Source organism: Mytilus trossulus, chromosome 14 (genome assembly GCF_036588685.1).
Source record: "Mytilus trossulus isolate FHL-02 chromosome 14, PNRI_Mtr1.1.1.hap1, whole genome shotgun sequence".
Lineage (NCBI taxonomy): Eukaryota > Metazoa > Mollusca > Bivalvia > Mytilida > Mytilidae > Mytilus > Mytilus trossulus.
Window position 1 is genome coordinate 19,416,567 of NC_086386.1, and position 25,674 is coordinate 19,442,240.

At 30.7% G+C, this 25,674-nt stretch overlaps 2 protein-coding genes across 7 annotated transcripts in view; one reads left to right on the top strand and one right to left on the bottom strand.

Moving 5' to 3' along the window:
- LOC134697183 (putative bifunctional UDP-N-acetylglucosamine transferase and deubiquitinase ALG13) overlaps positions 1–25,674 on the top strand; it is a 47,487-nt gene that overhangs the window by 6,762 nt on the left and 15,051 nt on the right. For 4 of the 6 annotated variants that reach the window (XM_063559271.1, XM_063559275.1, XM_063559276.1 and 1 more), the window contains exons 6-11: positions 6,450–6,582; positions 10,586–10,685; positions 14,563–14,677; positions 17,019–17,065; positions 22,715–22,812; positions 25,375–25,424. In XM_063559271.1, the coding sequence (XP_063415341.1) occupies positions 6,450–6,582; positions 10,586–10,685; positions 14,563–14,677; positions 17,019–17,065; positions 22,715–22,812; positions 25,375–25,424 (543 nt within the window). Of the gene's footprint in view, positions 1–5,798; positions 5,880–6,449; positions 6,583–10,585; positions 10,686–14,562; positions 14,678–17,018; positions 17,066–22,714; positions 22,813–25,374; positions 25,425–25,674 lie in introns of those variants that run through there. The other 2 variants (XM_063559274.1, XM_063559273.1) reach the window with 2 other exon arrangements.
- Positions 288–1,694, bottom strand: LOC134697150 (uncharacterized). The gene is made up of 2 exons (XM_063559215.1): positions 1,299–1,694; positions 288–714 (listed from the first exon to the last, which is right to left on the bottom strand). The coding sequence occupies exons 1-2, from the start codon at positions 1,538–1,540 to the stop codon at positions 600–602; spliced, it is 357 nt and encodes a 118-aa protein (XP_063415285.1). The 5' UTR covers positions 1,541–1,694; the 3' UTR covers positions 288–599.

Sequence of the window (25,674 nt, forward strand, 5' to 3'; positions counted from 1 at the left end):
TAAATGTTCAGAATTGATTCTGAAAACATTCTGAACAGTTAAATGATTGCTGAACTCCTCAGACAAACATCTGAAAATATGCTGATATTTTATTGAAATCTTCAAACAGGACTGAACTGTTCAGAAGTAACAAAAAAAATGTACTGAACAAATAAGACAGAGACTGAACTATTCAGAAGCAAATCTGAAAAATGTTGATTTTTTTTAAAACACATCAAACTGTACCAAACTGTGCAGAACAGCCCTGACACCTTTTTGAATATTGAAAATAACCCTGACACCTTTTTGAATATTGAAAATAACCCTGACACATGCTTGGGATTAAGACTTTATCGAGCTTTACTCCTAAAACAATGATGAACAGTGCATGCATGTATATGATAATGCTGTTTTCATACAAAATGTTTAAAAGTCTATTTATTTGATTACTACATAAACGGATTGTCTGGCAAACGAAATGAATTTTGTTTGAATACTGCAGTTAAATTAAAATACTTAAAATTTGCACTGTTGTAACAGATAACAACAGAAACTATTTTGTTTACTCTAAATAACATTATCAAATCAAAATCATGACACATTTTTATCACATTGATTCATCAGTCCTTTTCATAAAAGTTCGGGAATATTCCTCCAATAAACATGTGCTCAGACTCCATCAAAACAATTTTCTGGTTGATCTTTTCTAATCTCACAAGTCGTATGCCATCTTGCCTGAAATGATTGAAAGATAAAAGATACCTATATTACGGCTGTATTTTCAAAATCAGGGAAACAAGAAGAAATAAAAATGAGTCTGCCTATGAAAAAAAATGTACGAATTCATGTTGTCTGCTTTATTTTCAAATCAATGATGTTAGTAGAGTTTTGCCATGTGATTTGTTATCTAATTTGTTTTGTCTAGTTAAAGTGACCTAAGCTTAACAGTGTGCTCATTCAGGATTATGATGGTTGTTTAAAGATTTTTTGTGCTTTCAATTGTTAAGTTTCTTTGTTTGCTTAGTCTTTTGAATGTTTCCAACATCATTAAAATAAACATACTGTGTCAAAGCTTTGCTTAAAAGATCTAGCAACACAAAGTTCTACTTTCTGTTTAAAAAAATGTTGGTTATCATCTGGTTTAATAGTACACTTGAAAAATTTCAAAGCAATAAAAATAATCACAAAATCTTAACTATTGTGAGTTGCAATATTTAAAAACAAGTTATCTATTTTTAGACAACCGGTCAATTTAATCCATACATCTATGCAAAATATGCTGCAACCACTAATGATATATTTCATCAAAATAGAAATACCTTTCTTTCTCGAATATTAGAAGCCCATAGGTCTTTAAATTGGTTGTAAGATCAGCTACCAAATTCATGTCCTTCTTCACATAGCCTTTTACAAAGGCATATGCGGAACTTTCATCTATCTCAGGATCAACTACTTCTGCAAAGAAGAGAACTTCTCCATAGCAAATTTCTCCATGTTGAGCATACGATACTGTGTAGCTGTTTCTTTGTCTTACTTTACTATATTTCTGGCTATGGATCATGTGTCCCCTTACTAACGCTCTCTTAAACAATTTTATATTTCCATGATGAAATGGAAAAACAAAATTAAGTGCAGAAAACAACGATTCCTACGATGCGGTTTCTGTATCCTCACCTACTCCAACAAGATAAACACCTGGTTGTGTTTCTGTTAATAGTTTACTGAAAAGTTAAAATGTCAAAATATTATCAGGATATCAATATAGGATTAAACACCTTTTTAAAGGAATTTTTTGGTGTATTTGCATATTAGGGAATACCTTGATGATATGATTGGTCTAGAGGACTTCCGGTAGTTAATCTTGACGTTGGTTATTTTTCAATAGACGACTTTGACTGAACTTCTTTTTGTAACCAATGTAAACAAGATGGTGGCGATAACAACAATGAAAATTTATTTCACTGCACTTTATGCCATAGAGGTTAGGAGTGTGGAAAAATATATTCCTCATCTCCAATTTTAAAGAATTATAAGGATTAAATGCATTTTTGAATGAATTTATTTGTGTATAAACTGGACCAAGTCATTTACAAACATATCATAAAATGTTACATTCAAGCTTGATACAGCTCTGAATTTGGATTGTGGTTTAATAGTTGACACACATTAAGGCCAGGATTTTTTAATTTGTTGGTTTACGGATCCGCCGACCCGATTTTGTCGATTTTATTCTCGCCGACCCAACAAATGCATTATCCCTGAAAAATAATTAAAATATCCTTTTTTTATGAAATGAAATGCATTAATCACTAACAGAAGTGATGACACTTTCTGTTGTGAAAAAATGAAACTTCCAGTTTACGTTTCTAAAAATAGACAAATCAATTATTAATGACCTTGAAATGTCGTTTGCGCAAATAATTTTGCGGAACGAAACCTGTGTTTAAAACCAATTACACAATAGGTTCGTTTCCTTTATTTGTTACCAGTCCGTAAGATGCATGTTCTCATAGAAATAGACTTGTCCAAATGTGGACAGGTGGAAGTTCAAGACATCAAGTTAAAGTACTGAATTTTAACAAATCATTTGATATTTTCTTGTTTCATAGATAATAAAAAAATATCGTCCATTTGGATAAAAAAACAGGAATTCATGACAAAAGATTATTTAACCTGATATTCTCGTTTTTCCATTGGACGAGTCTATTACGTTTTTGACACGTGTGTTGAAACTTATTTTCGTACAACGTTTTTACTTTTTTCTTCTTTATCAGTTTTCGTGCTTATTATTTTTCACCAAGTTTTGATTAAAAGCTTAGTCAAAAAACTGACGTGAATCTGTTTTTCTTGTTTGTGAAATGACGATTTAATTTCGTCTTTGTCCGTGTACTACCCTTTTTTTACGGGAAATTATTAGACAATGTCATGCGATGTTTACAGCTGAGCAATAATATTTCATCAAACTAAAATTCAAGAACAATGACAAAATAGTATGACAAACATATTATTAGAAAGGTGAAATATATTTTTATTTTGCATATCAGTTTAATTTCTGTCTTGAAAGGTCTTTTTTTTTTCTTTTTTTTTCCGACCGACCGACCCGACTTTTTCATTGAGAAAATCCGTAAACCAACAAATTAAAAAACCGTGGCCTAAATAGGTTTCTGACACAAATGAATGTGGTCTAAGAATTTGATTTTTTATACGACCGCAAATTTTGAAAAAAATTTCGTCGTATATTGCTATCACGTTGGCGTCGTCGTCCGAATACTTTTAGTTTTCGCACTCTAACTTTAGTAAAAGTGAATAGAAATCTATGAAATTTTAACACAAGGTTTATGACTATAAAAGGAAGGCTGGTATTGATTTTGGGAGTTTTGGTCCCAATATTTTAGGAATTAGGGACCAAAAAGGGCCCAAATAAGCATTTTCTTGGTTTTCGCACTATAACTTTAGTTTAAGTTAATAGAAATCTATGAAATTTTGACACAAGGTTTATGACACCAGAAAGGTTGGGATTGATTTTGGGAGTTTTGGTTTCAACAGTTTAGGAATTAGGGGCCAAAAAAGGGCCCAAATAAGCATTATTCTTGGTTTTCGCACAATAACTTTAGTTAAAGTAAATAGAAATCAATGAAATTTAAACACAATGTTTATGACCACAAAAGGAAGGTTGGTATTGATTTTGGGAGTTTCGGTCCCAACAGTTTAGAAATTAGGGGCCAAAAAGGGACCCAAATAAGCATTTTTCTTGGTTTTCGCACCATAGCGTTAGTATAAGTAAATAGAAATCTATGAAATTTAAACACAAGGTTTATGACTATAAAAGGAAGGTTGGTATTGATTTGGGGAGTTTTGGTCCCAACAGTTAAGGAAAAAGGGGCCCAAAGGGTCCAAAATTAAACTTTGTTTGATTTCATCAAAATTGAATAATTGGGGTTCTTTAATATGCCGAATCTAATTGTGTATGTAGATTCTTAATTTTTGGTCCCGTTTTCAAATTGGTCTACATTAAGGTCCAAAGGGTCCAAAATTAAACTTCGTTTGATTTTGACAAAAATTGAAATCTTGGGGTTCTTTGATATGCTGAATCTTAAAATGTACTTAGATTTTTGATTATTGGCCCAGTTTTCAAGTTGGCCCAAATCGAGGTCCAAAATTAAACATTGTTTGATGTCATCAAAAATTGAATAATTGGGGTTCTTTGATATGCCAAATCTAACTGTGTATGTAGATTCTTAATTTTTGGTCCAGTTTTAAAATTGGTCTAAATTAAATTGCCAAGGGTCCAAAATTAAACTAAGTTTGATTTTAACAAAAATCTAATTCTTGGGCCTCTTTGATATGCTGAATCTAAACATGTACTTAGATTTTTGATTATGGGCCAAGTTTTCAAGTTGGTCCAAATCAGGATCTAAAATTATTATATTAAGTATTGTGCAATAGCAAGTCTTTTCAATTGCACAGTATTGTGCAATGGCAAGAAATATCTAATTTCACAATATTGTGAAATAGCAAATTTTTTTTTAATTAAGAGTTATCTTTCTTTGTCCAGTATAGTAAGCAAGAAATATCTGCAAGAATTTTTTTTAATTGGAGTTATCTTTCTTTGTCCAGAATCAACTTAAATCTTTGTTATATACAATATACAATGTATATTCACTTTTTACTACCAACTGATAAATTTAAATAATCTTTACCATTCAGTGATAACAAGCAGTTTTTTTACATCTTAATATTTTATGATGTATTTAAATGAGTAGTAATTGTTGCAAACTCCATTAGAATATTTTAATTGAAATTAGTTTTGGAATAAGGGAAAGGGGGATGTGATTAAAAAATTGGGTTCAATTTTTCTCATTTGAAATTTCATAAATAAAAGGAAAATTTCTTCAAACATTTTTTTGAGAGGATTAATATTCAACAGCATAGTGAATTGCTCTAAGAGAAAACAAAAATTTTAAGTTCATTTGAATACATTCATTCTGTGTCAGAAACCTATGCTGTGTCAACTATTTAATCACAATCCAAATTTAGAGCGGAATCCAGCTTGAATGTTGTGTCCATACTTGCCCCAACTGTTCAGGGTTCTGGTTTTAAATTGGACATATAACTTTTATGGTCAAATATCCAAAATCTAAATACATGGTTAGATTTAGCATATCAAAGAACCCCAAGAATTCAATTATTGATGAAATCAAATAAAGTTCAAATTTGAACCCTTTAGAACTCAATGTGGACCAATTTGATAAAGTGGCCCATTATTATTATAAGTATATAATTGACCAATGTAGACTTTATTTTCCTTTTGTAGTCATTAACCTTGTGTTTAATTTCCAAAGGTTTCTATATACCTATGCTAAATTTATTGTGTGAAAACCAAGAAAAATACTTGTGCCCCCTTTTTGGCCCCTAATTCCCAAGCTGTTGGGACCAAAAAAAACAAAACAATCCCAACCTTCCTTTTGTGGTTATAAACCTTGTGTTTAAATTTAATTGGTACCTTTTTACTTATACTATTACTAAAGTTATCCGAAAATCACCCTTCTTTGAGGACGACGTGATACAAATAAACAACCAAATTTAAAAAAAAAATTGCGATCATATAAAAATATGTATTAGTACGACAAAGTAAATAAACTTTTGCAACTCTACAACTATGAAGTTCAATGTTCCATACTTTCAACATGGTATATTTATGATATGTTTATTTGTAATTTGGACTTCTAAATGATGTAATATTGAGGCCTTTGGCTTGCCATGTAATATATGTACCTGTGAGGAATCTACATGTCCAGATTATTAGTATGCTTGCATGTGGTGCTTTTATAATTTTTGAAAGTATCTCTTGGAAATGATTGAATTCATAAAACTGAAATGTGAAGATATTTCATACAAAGGTAGGTTTTTTTGTTGAATTTAATTATTGTCATTAAGTTTCTGAAAAAGTATTTGGGTAAACAATTTTTTACATATTTGAGGGTAGGGGTCAGAGTTTACAGAAAGAGAATATGTAAAAGGTTAGAAAATAAAAAAAATATAAGAAAAATAACCAAAAGAACTAAAAGAAAGAAAAAGGAGAATATATCCAGCCATTTTAGAAGGGTGATTCCAAACATATGTCCCCATTTTAATGTATTGATCATCCAAAACGAAGGGGGGTTCCCACACCTCGAACCCCTGGATATGCTGCTGGAGAGTGATGAAGTATAAAGAATAGAGAATGTAAAGAATAGAGAATTATAGACTGATAACAAATAGAGAAAAATGGCATAATAAAAAAAAAAAAATAAAGAGTCAAAGGACCTCTCATCCAGACCCTCGGATATTCAGTTGTGGCCTTCTTGGTTGCTTCTCATTCATTCCTTGCAGTCTTGAACCAACAGAAAAGTATTATTAATATATCTACCTTTATATGTTCACGTTGCTTTTTTCACTTAAAAATATGTAAATGTTAATATATATTACAGCTATTGTCTATGATATATTATATCACGGTGTATACAACTTTGGTGAAGAAGAAATAAAAGAAGCCATACAAATAATAAGGGAACAAGAAGGAAAACAGAGGAAAAAGTCCTGTAGATACAGTGGAACTTCATGGTAATGTATTTTTAGCTCACCTGGGCCACAGGGCCATGTGAGCTATTTTCATCACTTGGCGTCTGTTGGCTCCGCATGTGGAGCAGGATCTGCTTACCCTTCCGGAGCACCTGAGATCACCCCTAGTTTTTGGTGGGGTTTGTGTTGTTTATTTTTTATTTTTCTATGTTATGTCATGTGTACTTTTGTTTTTCTGTTTGTCTTTTTCATTTTTAGCCATGGCGTTGTCAGTTTGTTTTAGATTTATGAGTTTGACTGTCCCTTTGGTATCTTTCGTCCCTTTTGTCTGTTGTCGTTTACTTTTTACATTTTGAACTTCTTCTAGAGAGCCACTGAATGGAATGGAACCAAATATGGCATGAATGTTCCTTATTATGTGTTGACAAGTGTTATTACTTTGTAGCCGAACTATTATCCAAGATGGCCGCAAGCAGGGGACTAAGTTTAACATAGGACCCTATAGGAAATGCATACTAATGTCTTCTTTTAGAGAACCACTCAATGGAATGAAACCAAACATGTCATAAATGGTCCTTGTGAGGTTCTGATGAAGTGTTGCTACTTTGTTGCTGATTTACTGTTCTAGATGGCCATCAGGATTAATTATTAAATGATAGGACCAATATTAAACCAAATTTGGCCTCAAACATTGTTTAAGTGAGGGCCCTCATGGGGTTTTTGATTATGTGATTACTTGGCCGTTTTTTTAATGATAATTTGATTATTAAGTCAAATATTTCATGATTATTTGATTACCTAGGACTGTATTTTTAGTGTATGATTATTTGATTACTAAAGATAAGCAAATATTTAATGATTATGTGATTATATTGGCAAAAAAATGGTGATTATGTGATTACTAGGACCCCCCCATGAGGGGCCTCTTAAGTATCTGTTATAATTTTTTCCTTTTTTTATATGATTTTAAAAACCCAAGTAGAGTTGGGTGAGCGACATAGGCTCTTGAGAGCCTCTAGTTTTACTACTAGGCAAAATTAAATCAAGTTTGGCTACTATGATTATTGTGTTATCTTGTTTAAAAATATTTGTGACGCTCCAGCCTTCTGAATACATGGCCGGCAAGCAGGGTGGAGTTCAGACTGATGCTCTTTCATGCTGGTTTTCACCAATATTTTACGTTTTTGGCTATTATCTTGTAAAACCAAGTGAAAAATGAGATCGACATTTCAAATGTTTAAAAAGCAAAAATAATCAGCAAGACAAGATAAATCTATCTTTAAAATTGTCTACAATGAGGTCCAAAGGCTAATAAAATAACCTTTGATTTTGTCCAAAAATGAATCTTAGTGTGCAATTAGATTTCTTTCTGTTAAAGTGAATTTCTGCAGAAAATCCAAGATGTGCAATATAGACAAAAAAAGGGGGGGGGGGGGATATTTTGCTTTTCAACCTTTCATTTGCATTTTAGAATACCTTTTAAAGATTTTACACGAATAGTTGTTGACATTTGAGCTGCATCGGATAGAAATCTTCCATATATACAAGTGTACATTTACATGAACCTGTATACAACTTTGGTTGATGTTAGGATCTTTCAACATGTTTGAATACGAAATAAAAAATCAACAGTTAGGCTATCCACAGTGCCCATATATTATACTAAAAAAATCTTCATTTTGTATATTTGAAATATTTGAAAAAATTTAGATATTTGAAAATGTTTCTCGTCATTCTCTTAACTTTAGATGCACTGTTTTTTTTACTCTTTTTTTAACTCTAGATCTTTACAGGTTATAAGGGAATAGATTGGAACTGCTTCTCAAAACGTAAAATTTCTTGAATTAAAAATTTATATTTTTTACTTCAGATATTTTTCTCAAGATTAAATCAATTCTCTTAACTTAAAACACAAGCTTGCAACATCTGGGATCTGTGGAGAAAATAAATTCAAAACCTGTTACCAAGAAAAAAGTATATGTAAAACTTAACATTAAAGTACAGTAAAATCTGTAGGCAGGTGTCTATTTATCATAATCATCATTTACAAAAATATTTCAAAAATAATTTTAGTTTTAAGGATTATAATGGTCAAATAATAAATCACTTGTAGGAAAGGATGAGATTTTGCTCTACCCTTTAAACCTAATCATGAACTTTTTAATTGAATAAATATGAAAAGTTCAGTTACTTCATGTTTTACAATTGTAAAAGGAGTTTGATCTAATTACGTCATTGTTTTGTAAGAGTATGTTTCTGAGTTCAGTGTGTAAAATACAGTTCTCAATTGACTTAATTTCTATGCTTCAATCAACAAACTTTTGTGCCAATATCAGGTATGCAAATGAATTCTTGCTTTTTTCAGAGTATATATTCAATTAAAATATTCCGGTCCCACCCTCTATGTTGAGTCGTCAGCAGTTTGAAAACTTTGTTATTTGTAATAGTTCACTTTTGGTCCTCTTTGTTCACCTTTTTTTTCCTTAGTTAAATCAATGATTTTTAATTTATATTGTTTTGAACAAGAAATCTTTTACTTCACTTGCAAAGATTAATTTCAGTGGTATATCAGAAACTTTCATAAGTTTTGGGGGGGGGGGGGGGGGGCACAAACTGCCTTAGAGGGCCCTAGTGATTCCCTGTATGATATAATTAACAAACTATTTCCCACATAAGGGGGGTCATGTTTGTACCTGTCCCATGACTGAAATATTGTCAGTGGTTGTCTGAATTATATTTTTTGATGATGGTGTAAAATTTAGAAAAGATTCACAAGAATAAATAATATTTATATAGAAATACTCAAATAGGAATATTTTTCAATATGAGCAATATGCTGTTTTAACTTTTTTTAAAGTTAAAATAAGTTTTAACCTGATATACTTGTAATTATTAATCTAGTACATTTTGTATTTCTGTTATCAGAAATTAAACATTAAATTTTCCATATATTTTAATCCTACCCTGGCCTGTTGTACAAATTTATCACCAGTTGATTATAAAGGCGGTATAGTTATTACATCTAATCTGGTATCCTTAATTCCTTCTTCACCCTGCAATATATATCCGTATTTATTTTCACCAATAGACTGGAATGACAGTTTTCTTTATACTTTATAAAGTTTGATGTAAATTGAAGGGGTTTTATAGAAAAAAATGATGTGATTAAATATAGAAAGCTTTCCACTATATTATAATACTTATTTCAAGATAAAATTTTAAAATGGAAGTCTGAACTAAATGTAAGTACAAAATGCATATAGATTTCTTCATTTGATGTGTAATTATGATCAAATTAAAGATTTGTTGCATAGCTTGAAGAGCCAGTTATAAATATTTCATGCATTTTAAGGACTGCCTGTATAAAAAAAGTGTTTTGCACAATATGCAATTTAGGCATAGATTATATTTTGATTTATAAAAAAAAATTATGTTTGAGTTTGTAGAACTGATATAAATCTTTGACTTTATGAGCAATTTGACACCAATAGTGAATGTTACCAAGCAGTATTTGTAGAACATGAGGTTAAGGGTACTTTTTTGAGTTTTATCCATATAATACACATTGCCTTATTTTACATAAGTCTGGAATATTGTAAACTTGATGTAAATCCATGTTTGGTATTAAAATCATTACAACATAGAAATGGATAAAAATTATTATTGCATATTTTATGTTTGGACTTTGAAGTTTCTGTAAACAATAGTTAAATAATAAGTAATTTGAAATGACTTATACGATAATAACTATTATTTGGTGAGCAACAAAGATTTAATCATTTTTATGTTTTAATGTTCATCATTTGAAAAATCTTTTAGCTTACAATTGAAAATCTTTAAATGATAACTTCTCATTGATTTGTGTAACAGTTTGTCATCTTTTGTTTCGTGGTAGATAGTAAAGGATGTCCCACGCTCGTTGGCTATTGCAACAGACGTGTTTTCTCTTCATGGATCAATCGTTTAATGACGGAGATCTGTTGATGCAGTAAGTGAGAACTAACATCTTGTCTTTACTGATTTAGGATCTGTCTTTTCGTTGTAGCAGCAGTCCAGATTCCAGTGACAGTAGCTGCGGCAGTACCGGGGAACAATCGCCAGAAAAAGCCTGCGTACTTTATAATCGTCATTCTTCTCATTCTTCGGTAAGGAGTTTTACGAGTGGTAGACACAAGAACATGATTGTTTGATTTGTACAATATTGTAATAGGATTATAAATCAGTCGGTACATAATGTAAGTTAGGATTTAAATCAATTTAACAAATAGGATTACATGTAAAAGGCAAATAAGTTATATCAATATTGTCTAAAAAGATTATATATATTTTGTTGTACAAAAAAGAAAGAGAGAATAAAAATAAAATATCTAATATTAAAAAAACTGACAGCCAGAGTCCTATGTATTAAGTTTTATAGATAAAAAAGTTGTGAACTTAACTGAACTTAACTGCCAACTGTCATAGTTTTTAAATAGCATGTTGTTCATCTGTTTATGCAAAATACTTTCTGGATAATGATTTCAATATTTGTTAGACTGAATCATTTTCTTTTGGTAATGTGGAAAAATATTAAATATATTTTGTATGCATTGGACTAGTTTCTGAAGATATACGTGAAGAATAGACCATTAATCAAACACAATAGAGTATATTTATTGATGTTCTTCTTTTTGAAATTTCCTGCTGTGTCTTTAACAGTGAGGTTAAGAGTTCATCATGCCTTAAACGTCAGTACCCGGAAGGTTCTTATTTTGAACCTTGTCATTTGATAATACATGTATTGCAGTTCCTGAGAAAAACGTAAAACATCATTGTAAAACTGAAAATTTCTTATTGAAATCTGAAAGTTACCTGCTATCATAACAAACTGATTTGAAGTGCTGTACATTTAAATGTGAGATTATGTTATGTAATTGTAAATCAAAACCATTTCTGATTTGTCAGTATTATATAGTTCTTTTATTGTTCCTTTTAAGTTCATAAGATGATTTATTCTAATCAAAACAAATTTTCAATACGTCAATGACATTATAAACAGTTTGAAAGTTAAATTGAACTGAGAAAGTTTTATAAGTTGATATAAAAATAATGTAAGCTTCTCTATTAAGCTTTAGTTTCTACAGTATAAATTCTGACGTGCATACATTACTTGTATTTATTGGAACTTAAAAAGATATGGTTCATTATTTTTCGAATGTTGTGTAAAAGTTATAGTATAGCTGTAAAATTTCTGACAAGATTACATCACTATGTGAATTGGTGGATTATAAAAAGTTGTGGCTCATATTTTTCAAATGTTGGGTAAAAGTTTAAACTTATTTTATAAATTTGGACAATATAAAAAGAAGATGTGGTATGATTGCCAATGAGACAACTCTTCAAACGAGACCAAATGACAAAAAAAATAACCACTTGAGGTCACCATACTGCCTTCAACAATGCGCTAAGCCCATACCACATAAGCATACATTACTCTGGTGAAACTTGGAGTATTAAAAGTTGACTGGCTCTTATTTTTCAATTTTTGGGCAAAATTATAAGCTGTACTCTTATATAAATTCTGACTTGCATCAAGATACATAACTTGTGAACTATTAGAACTTAAAATTTGTAGTTGCTATTTTTTAAGCATTTTGTTGTTTTAAACTGTTGTGTATTAAGCTTATGATATCCTGGACCTTATACTATAGCTGATGATCCTGGATTATATTGTGGTTTCCTGAATACTACAAAACTTTAAGTGTAGCCCATTACTGTCAATTCAGAAATTATTAAAGTCATATGAAACGAGGGAGTTATGAAAAATAATGTTTGTCCAATTCTTGAACCAATGCATGTATACATCATAAACTTAGTCCTGTGCACGATTTTATTGTTATTTTCGCAAATTTATCATATAATCGTCAATTTTTTTTCTCTCGAATATGTCTGCTCATTAAATGCCGTGTTCTGAAGCCGAGTTTTACCGATTGTCACCTTATAGTAAACAAATCACAAAAAGCATGGGTATTGAGCATGTGTTTAACATGTATAATCAGATATTTGTTTATTTCAATGACAGCTCAATGCGTTTTGTGGTCACCGGATTTTTACGAGGAGGGTTTCGCTCGGGTTACTATGCATACGGAAAATATGTCGGCGAATTGCTTCCTGGAAGCAAGCAATTACAAATAAGTAAACTTCTTCTAAATGTGGACAAATTAAAGAATTTTCCTCAGAAAAAAGTATATGTACATAAGTTGTATAATGAAAACTATCCATTTAGTTATAAAAAACATAGGCATTTTTTTTTTTAATTTGAGGTTTCGTATGACTTTAAGTACACACAAATGAAAGTTAAATAATTGCTGCATACTAAACATTACTAAATATGCCAAATTAAAAAAAATATTTTATTTTTATGATACTTATCTCCTTGCAAATTGTGTAAAATTTCTTGGAAGTCTAAAATATTCCTTTACAATTCAACTAAATATTTTTATCGTAAGAATAATTTTTCACTTAAGATTTTTTGTGAAAAAGGGCTAGTGAAGTTTAAACTGAATTTAACTTGATACGAAGGAATGAAACAAGGCATGCAAAATAAAAAAAAAAATCATTCTTTAATACAACACTATTTACACATTTGGCAATTATGTATTTAGGTTGAACATATGTAAAATTGACACAAAGCTATTAATATTCATAATTTAATAGTATTGCAACCTTATAATGAAAATACAAGATAATCATTTAACTAGAAATCTGACATTGTCATAACTAAATTAAGATAGTTGAAATACAGATAGTTTCTAGTATTAGTTTAAATAATATATTGGTCTTTTTAGAAATAAGGTCATCATTAAAGATCTATATATTCCTTAGCACAGTTCTGGCTATTCATGTATTGTTGGGTTTTTATTCAAAGAACCATATTCTGGCCGTTTGTTGACATTCAAGTTAAATATAACAATTACATTTACGATTGTTCCTCTTGAATTTAATTTACTTAAAATAGATGTGACTTTGAAAAGAACCAATATGTTACATCTGTGTTCTCTTGTCTATGAGGAGAATCTTTATATTGCCTGGTATTTTAAGTCTGTTACCCTAAATAGTCATAACCTATGAACTGATATAACACTAAATATTTCTAACTTTTTTCTTGCAATATTAAAAATGATAAAGGTCAACATGTCAATATTACTAGAGTGATCATTCGGAAATAAATAGGAAATAAAATGGAAAAAAAAAAAAGATTTTGTATACAAAATCAATAATTTATTATCTTGAATCACAGTAGCTCAAAATGAAAGAATGGGGTCATTATCCGTAATGAATACATAAAGATTAATTGATTACAATATGGTTCATTATACAAACAAATAAAATAAGGGTATTAAATTGCACATGTAAAATAATCATAAATTGGTCGCGAGTTATTTCCCTTTGTGTGATGGCACATCTGTTGTTTGATAAACAGACATTGATTTAGTTAATATCATAAAGATAGTTTGTCAACATCAATGCATGTAGAGAGGTTTCTGCTGAAGATTTATTTGTTATCAATTTCCTTTATATTTAAATTTTTAAAGATTTATAACTTTTAATATAATATTTGGACTAATTTATAGTATATATTAACAGTATGTGCATGGAGGTGCACAATTAGCCGTTTTAGAAATTAAAAGGTTTATTGGTAAAATGAATAATCTTGACTTTTGGTGAACGAACAATTACTTTTTGGCTAATAGATATTAGGTCATATTGTTCCTAAACCAATCAAAATATTTTGGTATATGCCTCACCAACAATGCATTAGATTTTTAAATGGTGAATTAAAGCTTGCATTAATTTTTATGATTTTAATTGATTAGACAATATTTTTACGACAAAAACACATTTCATATAATGAAAGCTTCAAGTTGAGGGAATATTGAAGAATGGATTGTTATTTTCAAAGGAAAGATAATCTCTAAAAGCAAATTTCATTAGTTTTAAAATAAATTAAAAAAAATTGATGCAACTCTTCATATATTTCAGGAAGATACTGGTATCTTTATAATAAAGCCCCCTGTACCATTTAGAATAGCTAAAGCCTTAGATCCACTGATATACAGGAACACGGAACTTGATATTTGGGAAGAAGATAAAAGAGGTATGTTGTTCAGGCATATTGTTGACAACAGGTGCTTGATTTTAGGACTGTTCTAAAGGATATCACACAAAAATAAATGATATTCTGATGAATGATAACTACGAAATGAAATTTTAAAACTAAATATGTTGTATCGATGTAGGACTTTTAGATAAAAGATTTTTATCAAGATAGTAGCTTTCCAAAACAGAATTTGAAAAATGAGAAAATAGGGGGGCCTAAAACAGGCCTTATGGTTACCTTGTCCTTTGATCCCAAATCATTTAATGATATCTTGTGATTTTTTTTGCATTGTTTGGTTTGTTGAAAGTTAAGCCAAATAGTACAATCTTTAAAATAATCTTTAGATAACTGTGCAGCTGTTTATATATTGTGGCCATCATTTACTTCATATGGTAATCTTTTCAAAGTCAACTTATATTAACATAGTTGATATCTTATTCCAATATACCAGTACATGGAAACATTTTTTGTCTTGTAAACCAGTACTTAAACAGAGAAACTTTTTTATTAACTTGTAAAAAATGGATAAACGTATTTTTATGCCCCACCTACTATAGGGCATTATGTTTTCTGGTCTGTGGGTTCATTTGTTTGCTTGTCTGTCTGTCCGTCCCCATGTCCTGCTTCAGGTTAACTTATTTTTGGTCAAGATAGTTTTTAATGAAGTTAAAGTTTAATCAACTTGAAATTTAGTATACATGTTCCCTATGATAAGATTTTACTAATTAATATCCTAAATTAGATTTTTGACCCCAATTTTACCGTCCATTGAGCATAGAAAATGAAAGTGTGAGTGGGGCATCCATGTACTATGGACACAATCTGGTTGTATGGAATTCCGTGTGAAAGGATTCTATCAAATTTAATGAATTTTGATATATACCACATGTCAAAAATATTTGTCTTGTGTAATTTACTGCTACATCAATTCCCACTCACAATTTCCCTTAAATCGTTAGACGCACACAGATTCCACTAATTTACCCAGTAAATAACAATATATATCCACTCGAGACGAGACGGTCAGAACTTGACAAATTTTATAACTATAGAGAAAAGAATATATATTCATACACTTGGGTGACAGCTTTTACAATATGAAAAAGTGCAAATTTGAATTAAAAAAATCTTGTTGTTAGTCACACATGAATTAGTTTTCTCAATTTGATAATCAAATTGCATCTTTTCTGAATTATAATTTGCATAACAATTATTTGACTATTTGATACATTTCATTTTAAATTTTTTTCACATGGTTTGTTGCATGTGCCCCCCAACAGCGTAATAATGGCAAATTTCTGGTGTCATAAGGATAGTTGAACACCAGCAGTTTCAAATACTGTGGATTCATTGATGATTGCATTGACTAGAGAAAAGTTTAAAGTTGGTGGATATTTAATTTGCTGAATTCTGCATACAAACTTACAGAAAATTTGTTATTTGTCAAACATATAAATTTGTGGTTAACCTAGCTGTACCCATAAAATCCATGAAAATTGGCATCGCATGAATGATAATGAATCCTCAGTAGTTAATGGTGATTACAGCAGGGGAGCATTTTCATATTAAGGATTCTTCTTGAAAACATAAAGCAAAATTTATTTCTGAATTACAATTTTCCATATGGAGGAACACCAAAGCTTACAGCTATCAAGGTCATATGCATAAAAAGAATGTCTTCCCATCTGACATGATTCAAGGTGTATGAGTACAAGTTTAAACATACTGGGTTGTCTTCAGTTTCAAGTTTCATCACAACACCCTATCATGGATTAAACCAAAATATGTGTTATGATCATTCATGCTTGAGTATTGAGTGTCTGGTAACATAAATGAATTGAGGTTTATTGATAGTGAAATTTTTACCCATTAAGACATTTAAACTTAAATGCTGATTTAGATTTTTTTTTTATCTGCTAGTAAAATTAAATCGATTTTGTAACTTATTATTAAAATTAAATGTTAATAGTATTTGCTACTATTTGATAAATTTGCCCTGTTTCGGAACTGTAAAGTTGTTCAATTTTGCTGAATTTAAATATCACCATTCCTACGTATCTACCATTTACACCAAATAAATATTTTTTGCCTTTGTTTAGAGACCGGTACAACCTTTTTCTCTTAAGACTTTTAACATGAATTCAATCATTGCTGGACATTTCTAAATGTGGTCATTTTCCCCTTTTTCATTTTTTTGTGTGGGAGAACTGGGAATACAGCACCACTTTACATATATTTACCAGTTTCATGCAGTTTTCCATGTTATAAGAATCTTCCCTTTAATATGTGATTTGAAGCTTAGTTGATGAGCTCTTTATCCTATGGTCTTACATTTCAGAAGCAAGACACAAAGCCATTGTATACTGTCCTGGTGATAGGTGTATGGTAAGTACTTTACAACATCAGAGGTTTACAACATCAGAGGGAAATTAAGGGTGGGGGAGCAGGGAACCAGCCCCACTTTTGTGGAAAAAATAGGTTGTTTATACAAGGAATCACTGAAGCATGACTGGTCCAGGTCCATTCTTAGGCAGTCAGTTGGCCCCCTCATATGAAAATTTCTGGCTACAAAAAAATGAATCTTGAGGTTAAAAAATTATACTTTTAAAAATCTAGGAATAGGTGCTGCTAGGCCTTTGAACTTTTCCAGCAGCTTTAATGGTTGTCTGCACTGAGTTATCTCGGAGGGTTTAACAACCAATTTGTTCAATATTGTATGATGATCCTTCACCCATATTGTTAAAAATTGATAATAGACTTGTCACTGCAAATTGCTAAGTTTGATTGAAGTGGTAAAAGTAATGTTATGAATGGATCATTCATTGATGTTTTACTTAAGAATTGTTTTGTAGAGTGGATAAATATAGATATAGATAAGAGACACTCCCATTGCCACAGATGTTACTGATTTACACCATACTTGTCATGTACTAAGTTTAATCAAGTCATATTGGAAACTTAAGTACATGACAAGTATGAGAGTTCAAGAAGTCAAAAAATGACCTAAATGTTCATCATGTCACATTCCGTTTATTCCATCTTATTCAGGCCAATAGTCGGGTCAGGTCTCGGAGATAAGCTTTTAAAAAGTTGGTTTAAAAGAACCTTTAGGCTCCGTGTTAAAGACAGTTCTTTGACCTATCATGGTTTTTCTTTTACAAATTGTGACTAGGATGGACAGTTGTATCTCTTTAATATAAGGAGTGGCAATCTTCCTACATGGAACAGTTAATCATAACTTATGAAAAAAAAAATTGTTCTGTAGTTAAATTCACTGAACAGAAAATGCAGTATTTTCATCGCACTTTTTTATTTCAAATTTTAAACAATGTTGGTCTTCTGGATCCTAACTACATGTATGAAATTGTAAAAGGTTGTAGATTAAAAAAAAATTAGGTCAACCAAAACAATAAATTGTTAAAATGTCTGAATATGCATCTTTTATTTAGTGAAACAAGTATATGAGATCTAGATTTGCAACTTGAAACTTAAAATGTATAGCTTTATGTTCATTTTATGCATTTACAGTTACATGCTTTACAAAGAAGATATGTTTGACACTACTCATGAATGACTGCACATTTAAAATGAAATTTGAATTTCTATAAAATGTGTATCAAATTTTTAATGCTTAATGTATTTAATGAGAATTTACGAACTATGGTACTCTTTAATGCACCAAAAGATGACAAACATATTTATTAAAAAGAACAACAAGTTTTGAGTATTTCTCTCAATTTGAAAAGAAATGTATTTCCTTGGAAACCCTGTTTGGACTTGATGCACTAGATTTGTAGAATGGGTTATAGCAAATATGTATGAACTTAATACTGGTTGAACAGACAGAAAAATGTATGCTACATTTAAATTAACACCCCACACTATGATTGTAATAGATGATCTCTATTCTTAAATCCACCCAGTTTATATTAACCTAGCTAATGATTTCTTCCTCAAAGGCTGACCTCTGGCAAAATGAGACATAATAAAGACAGGTGATGTTCAGAATTTTTGCTAATTACAGAATTAAAAAACAACAGTAAATACTGTTTGAATGATAAATAGTCTCAACTTAAATTGATGTTGGGAAGTAAAATGTAAACATTTTAATTGACATAACAGTATATCCATATATATGGGGAAAAGATTGTTCAAATTGTATTAATTTTCCATTGGCCATAAAAAAAAAATCTTTCCATTTTGTTTTCCACAGACTTGGAAATATATACCAATCACCATTTGAAATGTGCTGTACAGCTGGGTCCAAATCAGGGGCAATTATGTCAATTCATCTCTATTTCTCATGTCAAAGGACAAACATTTTGAGTTAGCACGATATAAAATCACAAATCAGTTTTGACATATTTCTGCAAACAGAATAGTTTTACATTGCTGGGATAGGATATTCCATTTTGTTGAGTTCTGAAATAGGTCAACTATATATAGTATGTATGCCTGTGGTATAATAATAAGACGGAACATGTTTGTCTGGCAGGGTTCATCTCACCTTGACCTTGGTTCATGAGAATACATTGATGTTTGTGGTTGGTTCCAGAGTTATTTAATCCTGATCAGTAAAACAGGCAAGACACTTTAGCATGTGCACTCTTGTTTTATAATATAGACAGTAAATTGCTAATTATAAAACATATATTGTTTAATTTTTTGAAAATTATTATTCAGCAAATAAAAGGTGATTGAACATAAATTTTTATTTACTAGTAACCATTCATTTAAAACAAAATTATGTAAGCTTCCAAAAAATCCATTTTGTAATTCCCTCTACTGAAATGCGGCACAATACATTTTATGTAAATGCGAATCGTATAATTAACAGAACAAACTTGTGTTATTTTAAAAAAAAATTGCTATCAAAGTTTTTAAAAAGTGACTTATATTTTTGACTTGAAACATCGACAAACTGGAAAATTTTTCATTTATTTTACATTCAAGGCTATAAAATATAGAAATTTTAAATATTTATTGAAAAATTATTTATTAAATTCAACAGATGTCCCAAATGGGACAAATTTACAATCATTCTAAAAAATTTAATGGATTTATAAAACAAAGAAATTGCTGTCAAAAGTAAAAGTTATTACATTACACTTGAAACATCAACAAAAAGGTTTTCTATACATTCAAGGCTTTTGAAAAATTATAATTTTTTAAATATTTATAAAATTCAGCAGACGTCCCAAGGTCAGGACAATTTTACATTAATGGATTAATTATTTATTAAAGTTTATGAAACCTATCATATTGGGGTAAAAAGTAGTGTGAGAAATCTTTCATCTGATAGTTGTGAATATTTAAATGCCCAAGTGAAATAGAGGGAGTTTGCCAGTCTGTAGACACGGATGGGTGAATCTTTTTGCAGAAATGCTGTGATATTGTCCGGTTGAAGGGAGTTAATGTGAACGCCCAACAACATAATTGATATTTATTTTAAATCTTATATAAATATATGCCAATGTGTGAGATATTTTTGTTTATTTATTTATGTTTGCAAGTCACGACTAGAAAAAGTATAAGTTGTTTAAAATTTCATAATCTAATCATTTATACATGTAGTGGGACCCTCTGCCCTTTTTAAATGTCATCGTGGACAGGAATTGTTGTTTTAATGGATTTTAACTCTTAGTACATGAAGCAGGTAAATAGAAATTTAGTCTTTCGTAGTTATGTCTTAGCTAATGTATATGTTAAAAATTACCATGCATTTTTTTTATAAATACTGTCATAATATTGAAAATGTATTTAATTTCTTAATATTATTGCACCAACACTTTAAAAAAGTTGTAGTATATTGTTTTTAGATCTGTCTGTCCATCTGTCCATCTGTCAGTCTGTCCGTGCATCCCATGAATATTTTTTGTTTCATCTATGTCAGACCATGATTTCTGAAATTTGGTTTCAAGGTTTTGTATGAGTAGGTCCAAGGACACAGTTGTCGCCCTTTGGTTTTCGTTGTCTACGAATATAGTCCCTAGTGTAAACAGTGTATAACTTGCATGTTTTATTTAATACACTTTCCCAATTTATTTCTTTATATAAAATGCATGAAATATTAAGTAGGGGGATGTAATTACATGTCAAAAATATTTGGGTGCTGAAACTTTATGTTAAGTAGTGAATTGGTCCAGTTCTAAAAGGTCAAATTTTATCACGTCTGAAGCTGTCAAACTGAATTTTACACCCCCTTTACACAGAATTGTCAATATTTTGAGTTAGAGCTGGTAGAAGTTTCTATAATTTTGATATTATTTGTCTCACTGGTAGTACACTACACTGTAAAAATATTTTTTAGAAAGAGCAGGTGCGATTTTTTTTAATTTGAATTTATTTTCTAAAAGAAATGCACTACGAAATCAGAGATGCAACTAATCGTCGGACCCGTCGGACCTAAGGGGCAGAATTTATGCAGGTCCGGCAAAACTTGTAGCTGTGCAGGACCTGATGGCCGGCAATATTTAAGTCCGCTTGGGTCCGCCAAAACTGAAATCCCCGTCGGCCCCGGCAGAGTATTTTGTTTATAAAATTGCGATCATCTTTAATAAAAGTAAATGTCCTGTTCCCCAGCATTTTCTAACTCCGGGAACCAGTATTTCCGCTCAGTTATAGTCTTTCGTACCTTGTCCATCTCGCCCCGAACAATTCTCCGTATTTCCATCATGTTTTTTGTTTTAGAAATTCGCTCTCTAGGAAGGAGGTCTATTAAGCATAGTTGATAAGTTCAGGAAATATGTCATGGCCGATAAAATTTGTAAGTGGGTCGAAACCCGGTAAAAGACCAAACCAGTCACCTATTCAAGTTGATAAAGCTGTAAAGACGAATGAATCTGGGAGTGATAATGATTCTGACTATGAGTCAGATTTTGAATTTGAACAGAATGAAACTACCAATGACTATCTTGTTTCCAAGTACTCTTGTGAAGAATAACTTTTAATCAGATCAATATTATGTAATGTATTATTCAATAAACTACAATTGTTATGAATCACAGGTTATTTTAAAATAATAATAATATCAACAAAATCAAAATTAACGTTTGTTCAATAGCATAATTTCATTTGATTTTTGAGTGAAAATATGGGTCTGGCAGAAATTTGATGGGTCTGGCAAAACTTGGTACCCTGTAGGCCCCATTGTCTGACAGGAAAAAAACTGTTTGCATCTCTGTGAAATAACTGTGTTCTCGGGCCAGTAGGTCAGTTTCAGATGCATCACTCAGCACTCAGCAACTTCATGTCTACGTTATACTTTTAACAGGGCAGGGGGTATCATTAGAGAGCAGTAGCTCACAGATTCACTTATCTTATTTTTATTTGATTTTTACAATCATCCTACATTACTTGCACCATAAATATATTAAATCACCAAAAATAAGAAAGATAAATGCCTATGTACAGAAAAATTGGCTGACAAGGTTTCGTATATGTTTGAACTGTTTGAATATCAGTGAGAGCCTCTAAAAATTTTGAATATCTCCTGATGACTTGTCTTTTTAACAGAAATTAAAATTCCTCTCCAAATATTACAGCTTAACCAATTGATTTCAATATAACTAAATTTTTACCCAGAAGAAATTAACCAAATTTTTTTCTCATCGTATAATCAGGAAGTCATGTACTAGTGTATTAAGTTTCATCAGAATTAATCGAGCATTTAAATTAAGCAATTTTGAAAACAAAAAATTATCTTGGATTTAAAGGCAAACAAATGCTTTTTCTGAAATTTAATAAGTTAGAATTTAAAAAGATACCGAGTAATTAGTGTCAGATTTCATATAAATGACAACAATTTTAAAGACCTATACAAAATTTCTGATATGTTGGCATGTTTTGTTGCTTAAATCATTGTTATATTTAATTGCTATAAATTTCATACTCATCCATACACATATTCTACTTAAAAGTATATTATCAGATGGTAAGCATAAACAGATACTTTCTGAATTGAAATGATGAAGGTTTGTTTACTTGTGTGAGCCTGAGCATGAAAATAATAACATTCATTGTTTATGTTTGTAGATAGTATCTGAAGAAGGAAAACAATTATATCATGGACACATACAAGAAGTGTTTGACAACAAAGCTGTGGTAGCATTTATTGAAGAATTAGGTGAAAGGTAGGCATCCCACATGTCTCGAGTCCTCTGTTTTAAAATGAAAATCTGTATTTTGCTGAGATCAGCAATACTTACTATTAAGATGAAGTATCAAATCATTTCTTGTAATAACTAAATATTTAAACATGTAATTTTAATATCTTACTAGAACACACCCGCGAAATCGCGGGTTTATACAGCTTGTGGACTGTTGTAGGATGATTTTTTTGGTAAAGGATAGTAGTATGTATGGGAAATTTCATAAAAGGTATCAACAGCCTTCTCCCCTGTTCAAAAGTCCGATAATTGTTTCCTATCTGTTACATTCAAATATTTTCGTGTGTCTGGCCTCAGACCACACTTATTCTCCTCCTTTGCTACAATGCTACATTTGATAAAAGTCAAATAAGATTAACAATTTGCACCGTTTCAAACATGAAATAAATCTAACTGCTTATATATAGACCATTTTTAGTCTAATAAAATATGCTTCTAGGACAATCCGTCAGTGTTTTTTTTCTTTTGAGAGACTCATTAAGATGTCAATGGTAGGATATGCATCATGTATAAATGACTAAGGCTTATTTCAGGGGTGGTCGGAGGGGTCCTGATCCCGAAATCCCGCGCTTAAAAACCATGAAATCCAGAGATGCAGAATTGAAAGAAATGCATATCCCGAAATCACGAAATCGAAAAATATATTCCCGGATCCAGTAAGGATCAATCCCCAAATCCCGACCTTAAAAACACACGATCCCGACGCCCCGAAAAATGCTCGCCTACTTTTAATCTCTACCTTACTTTCATTTTTGCCAAATCACTATTTTCCCTTTCAACAATAAATTTGTATGCCCCATTTATGGGCATTATGTTTTCAGGCTAGTTTGTTCGTCCGTCCGTTCGTCCGTCTGTCCGTCCGTCCGTCCATGTCTGTCCCGCTTCAGGTTAAAGTTTTTGGTCGAGGTAGTTTTAGATGAAGTTAAGCATGTTTTACTTATTTTAATATATATGCAAGTGGTATGACCCCTTAAGTAGTAAACATTTCAAAGAAAACAGTAGACAGAATCAGGGCCGACATTCTATACTAACATAAAAAGTCCCTGACAGAATACAGATAGTCTCTATATATTGAAGTAGTACAAAATGTATAATCGTAGTTTACATGTAGATAAACTCGAAAAATAATTATCTTCTCTAAGGAGGTATAATAGTTGTGGTTCTTGCGATCTAAACACCGTGATATGAAACGCGAAAAGTAATTGTTCTCTCTAAGGAGGTATAATAGTTGTGATTATTGCGATCTAAACACCATGATATGGAAAACGCTCTGAAAGGCTTATTTTTCTCTCTCCATTCTTATTATTCATCATACGATTCGTTGTACTTGTGTCAAATATTTTACTTATTTTAATATATATATATATATACAACTGGTATGACCCCTTAAATAGTAAACATTTCAAAGAAAACAATAGACAGAATACAGAGAGTCTCTATTTATTAAAGTATCATAATCGTAGTTTACATATAGATAAACGCGAAAAATAATTATTGTAAGGAGGTATAATAGTTGTGGTTCATGCGATCTAAGCCCCATACTATGGAGAATGCTCTGATTGGCTTATTTATTTCATAATTTAGTTATCTATCATACGATTGGTTGTATTTGTGCATCTTTCAAACTGGAAATCTAATCTATGACTAAAAGTTAGTCCGAAGACGGATTCTTCATATCCGGACTCCTTTTTTGTCGTTTTTCTCCCAAAATAACTCAATCTGAATAATCATAAGAATGGATGACAAATGCGACTATGCATGTTACCTATAGGACACAGAGGCATGATGACTGATTTATTGTGGAAGGAAGAGAAGCGACACCAAAAATGAGGTCTTCTCGTTTAATAGTATAGATGAGGAAGTCTGCATTGAAATTGTAGTCAACTTTCAACTTGTAGTTATTTTAATAATGTTTATGAGTTGTCTCCCATTTTGTCTTGTATTAATATTACAAACCCACTGTAGTATTCTATAGAAAGTTGATAGGCTTCATAGAGAGTATACCTTCAATGGCATTTATATTCAAGACATGTTTCAAAACTTTTGTTTCAATATGCATCTTGATCTTTTGTCTCTCTATATATGATATTGTAACCCTTGCAAAGCGGTGTGAAGCAAAGTTTGCCAGATTTGGTGTTGCAGGTTCAAAATAAAATAAACAGAAATAGCTTTTGCATTACATGTACTACTGTACGCAAGCAGGTTTAATTATGTTTTTAATAAGTTGAAGAGGAATGCATTTTATTTAGACAATTAAAATGATTATTGACTCTTTCAGCCTTTATTCTTGTTATTATGCTGGAAGTGTTTATTGACCTTTTAAGTTTAAGGAGATAATCTTGTGGTTTCTACTACATGTTGGTGTTGTTTTGAAATTGTAATAGGCCTTTCTAAATGGAGATAATCCTGTGATGTCAAATGCATCTTGTTATTGTTTTAACATTGTAATGGCCCTTTGTAAGTAGATAATCTTATATCTGTATTATGATGATTTTATTAATACCAGGACTTCCTTCTTAATTTCAGGAGAGAAGTAGATGTAGATAGACTACGTCCAGATAAATCAGCTAAAGCTAGTAAGTCACAATACTTTAGTAGTCAATTGGTGAAATAAGACATTGGAATATTATTTAGGAGTATTTAATTTTTTGTGATTTGACCATCGAAAGGTAAACTTAGATGTAATCTATTATTTTTAATTGTCATCATAATTCTATGCAACTTTTGCCCTAAATTTAAAAAAAAATAAGTTGGATAAATAAAATGCATATTGCAATTTTCAGGAATATATTATATTTCTGATTTTTATCAATTGAGATTTAATTA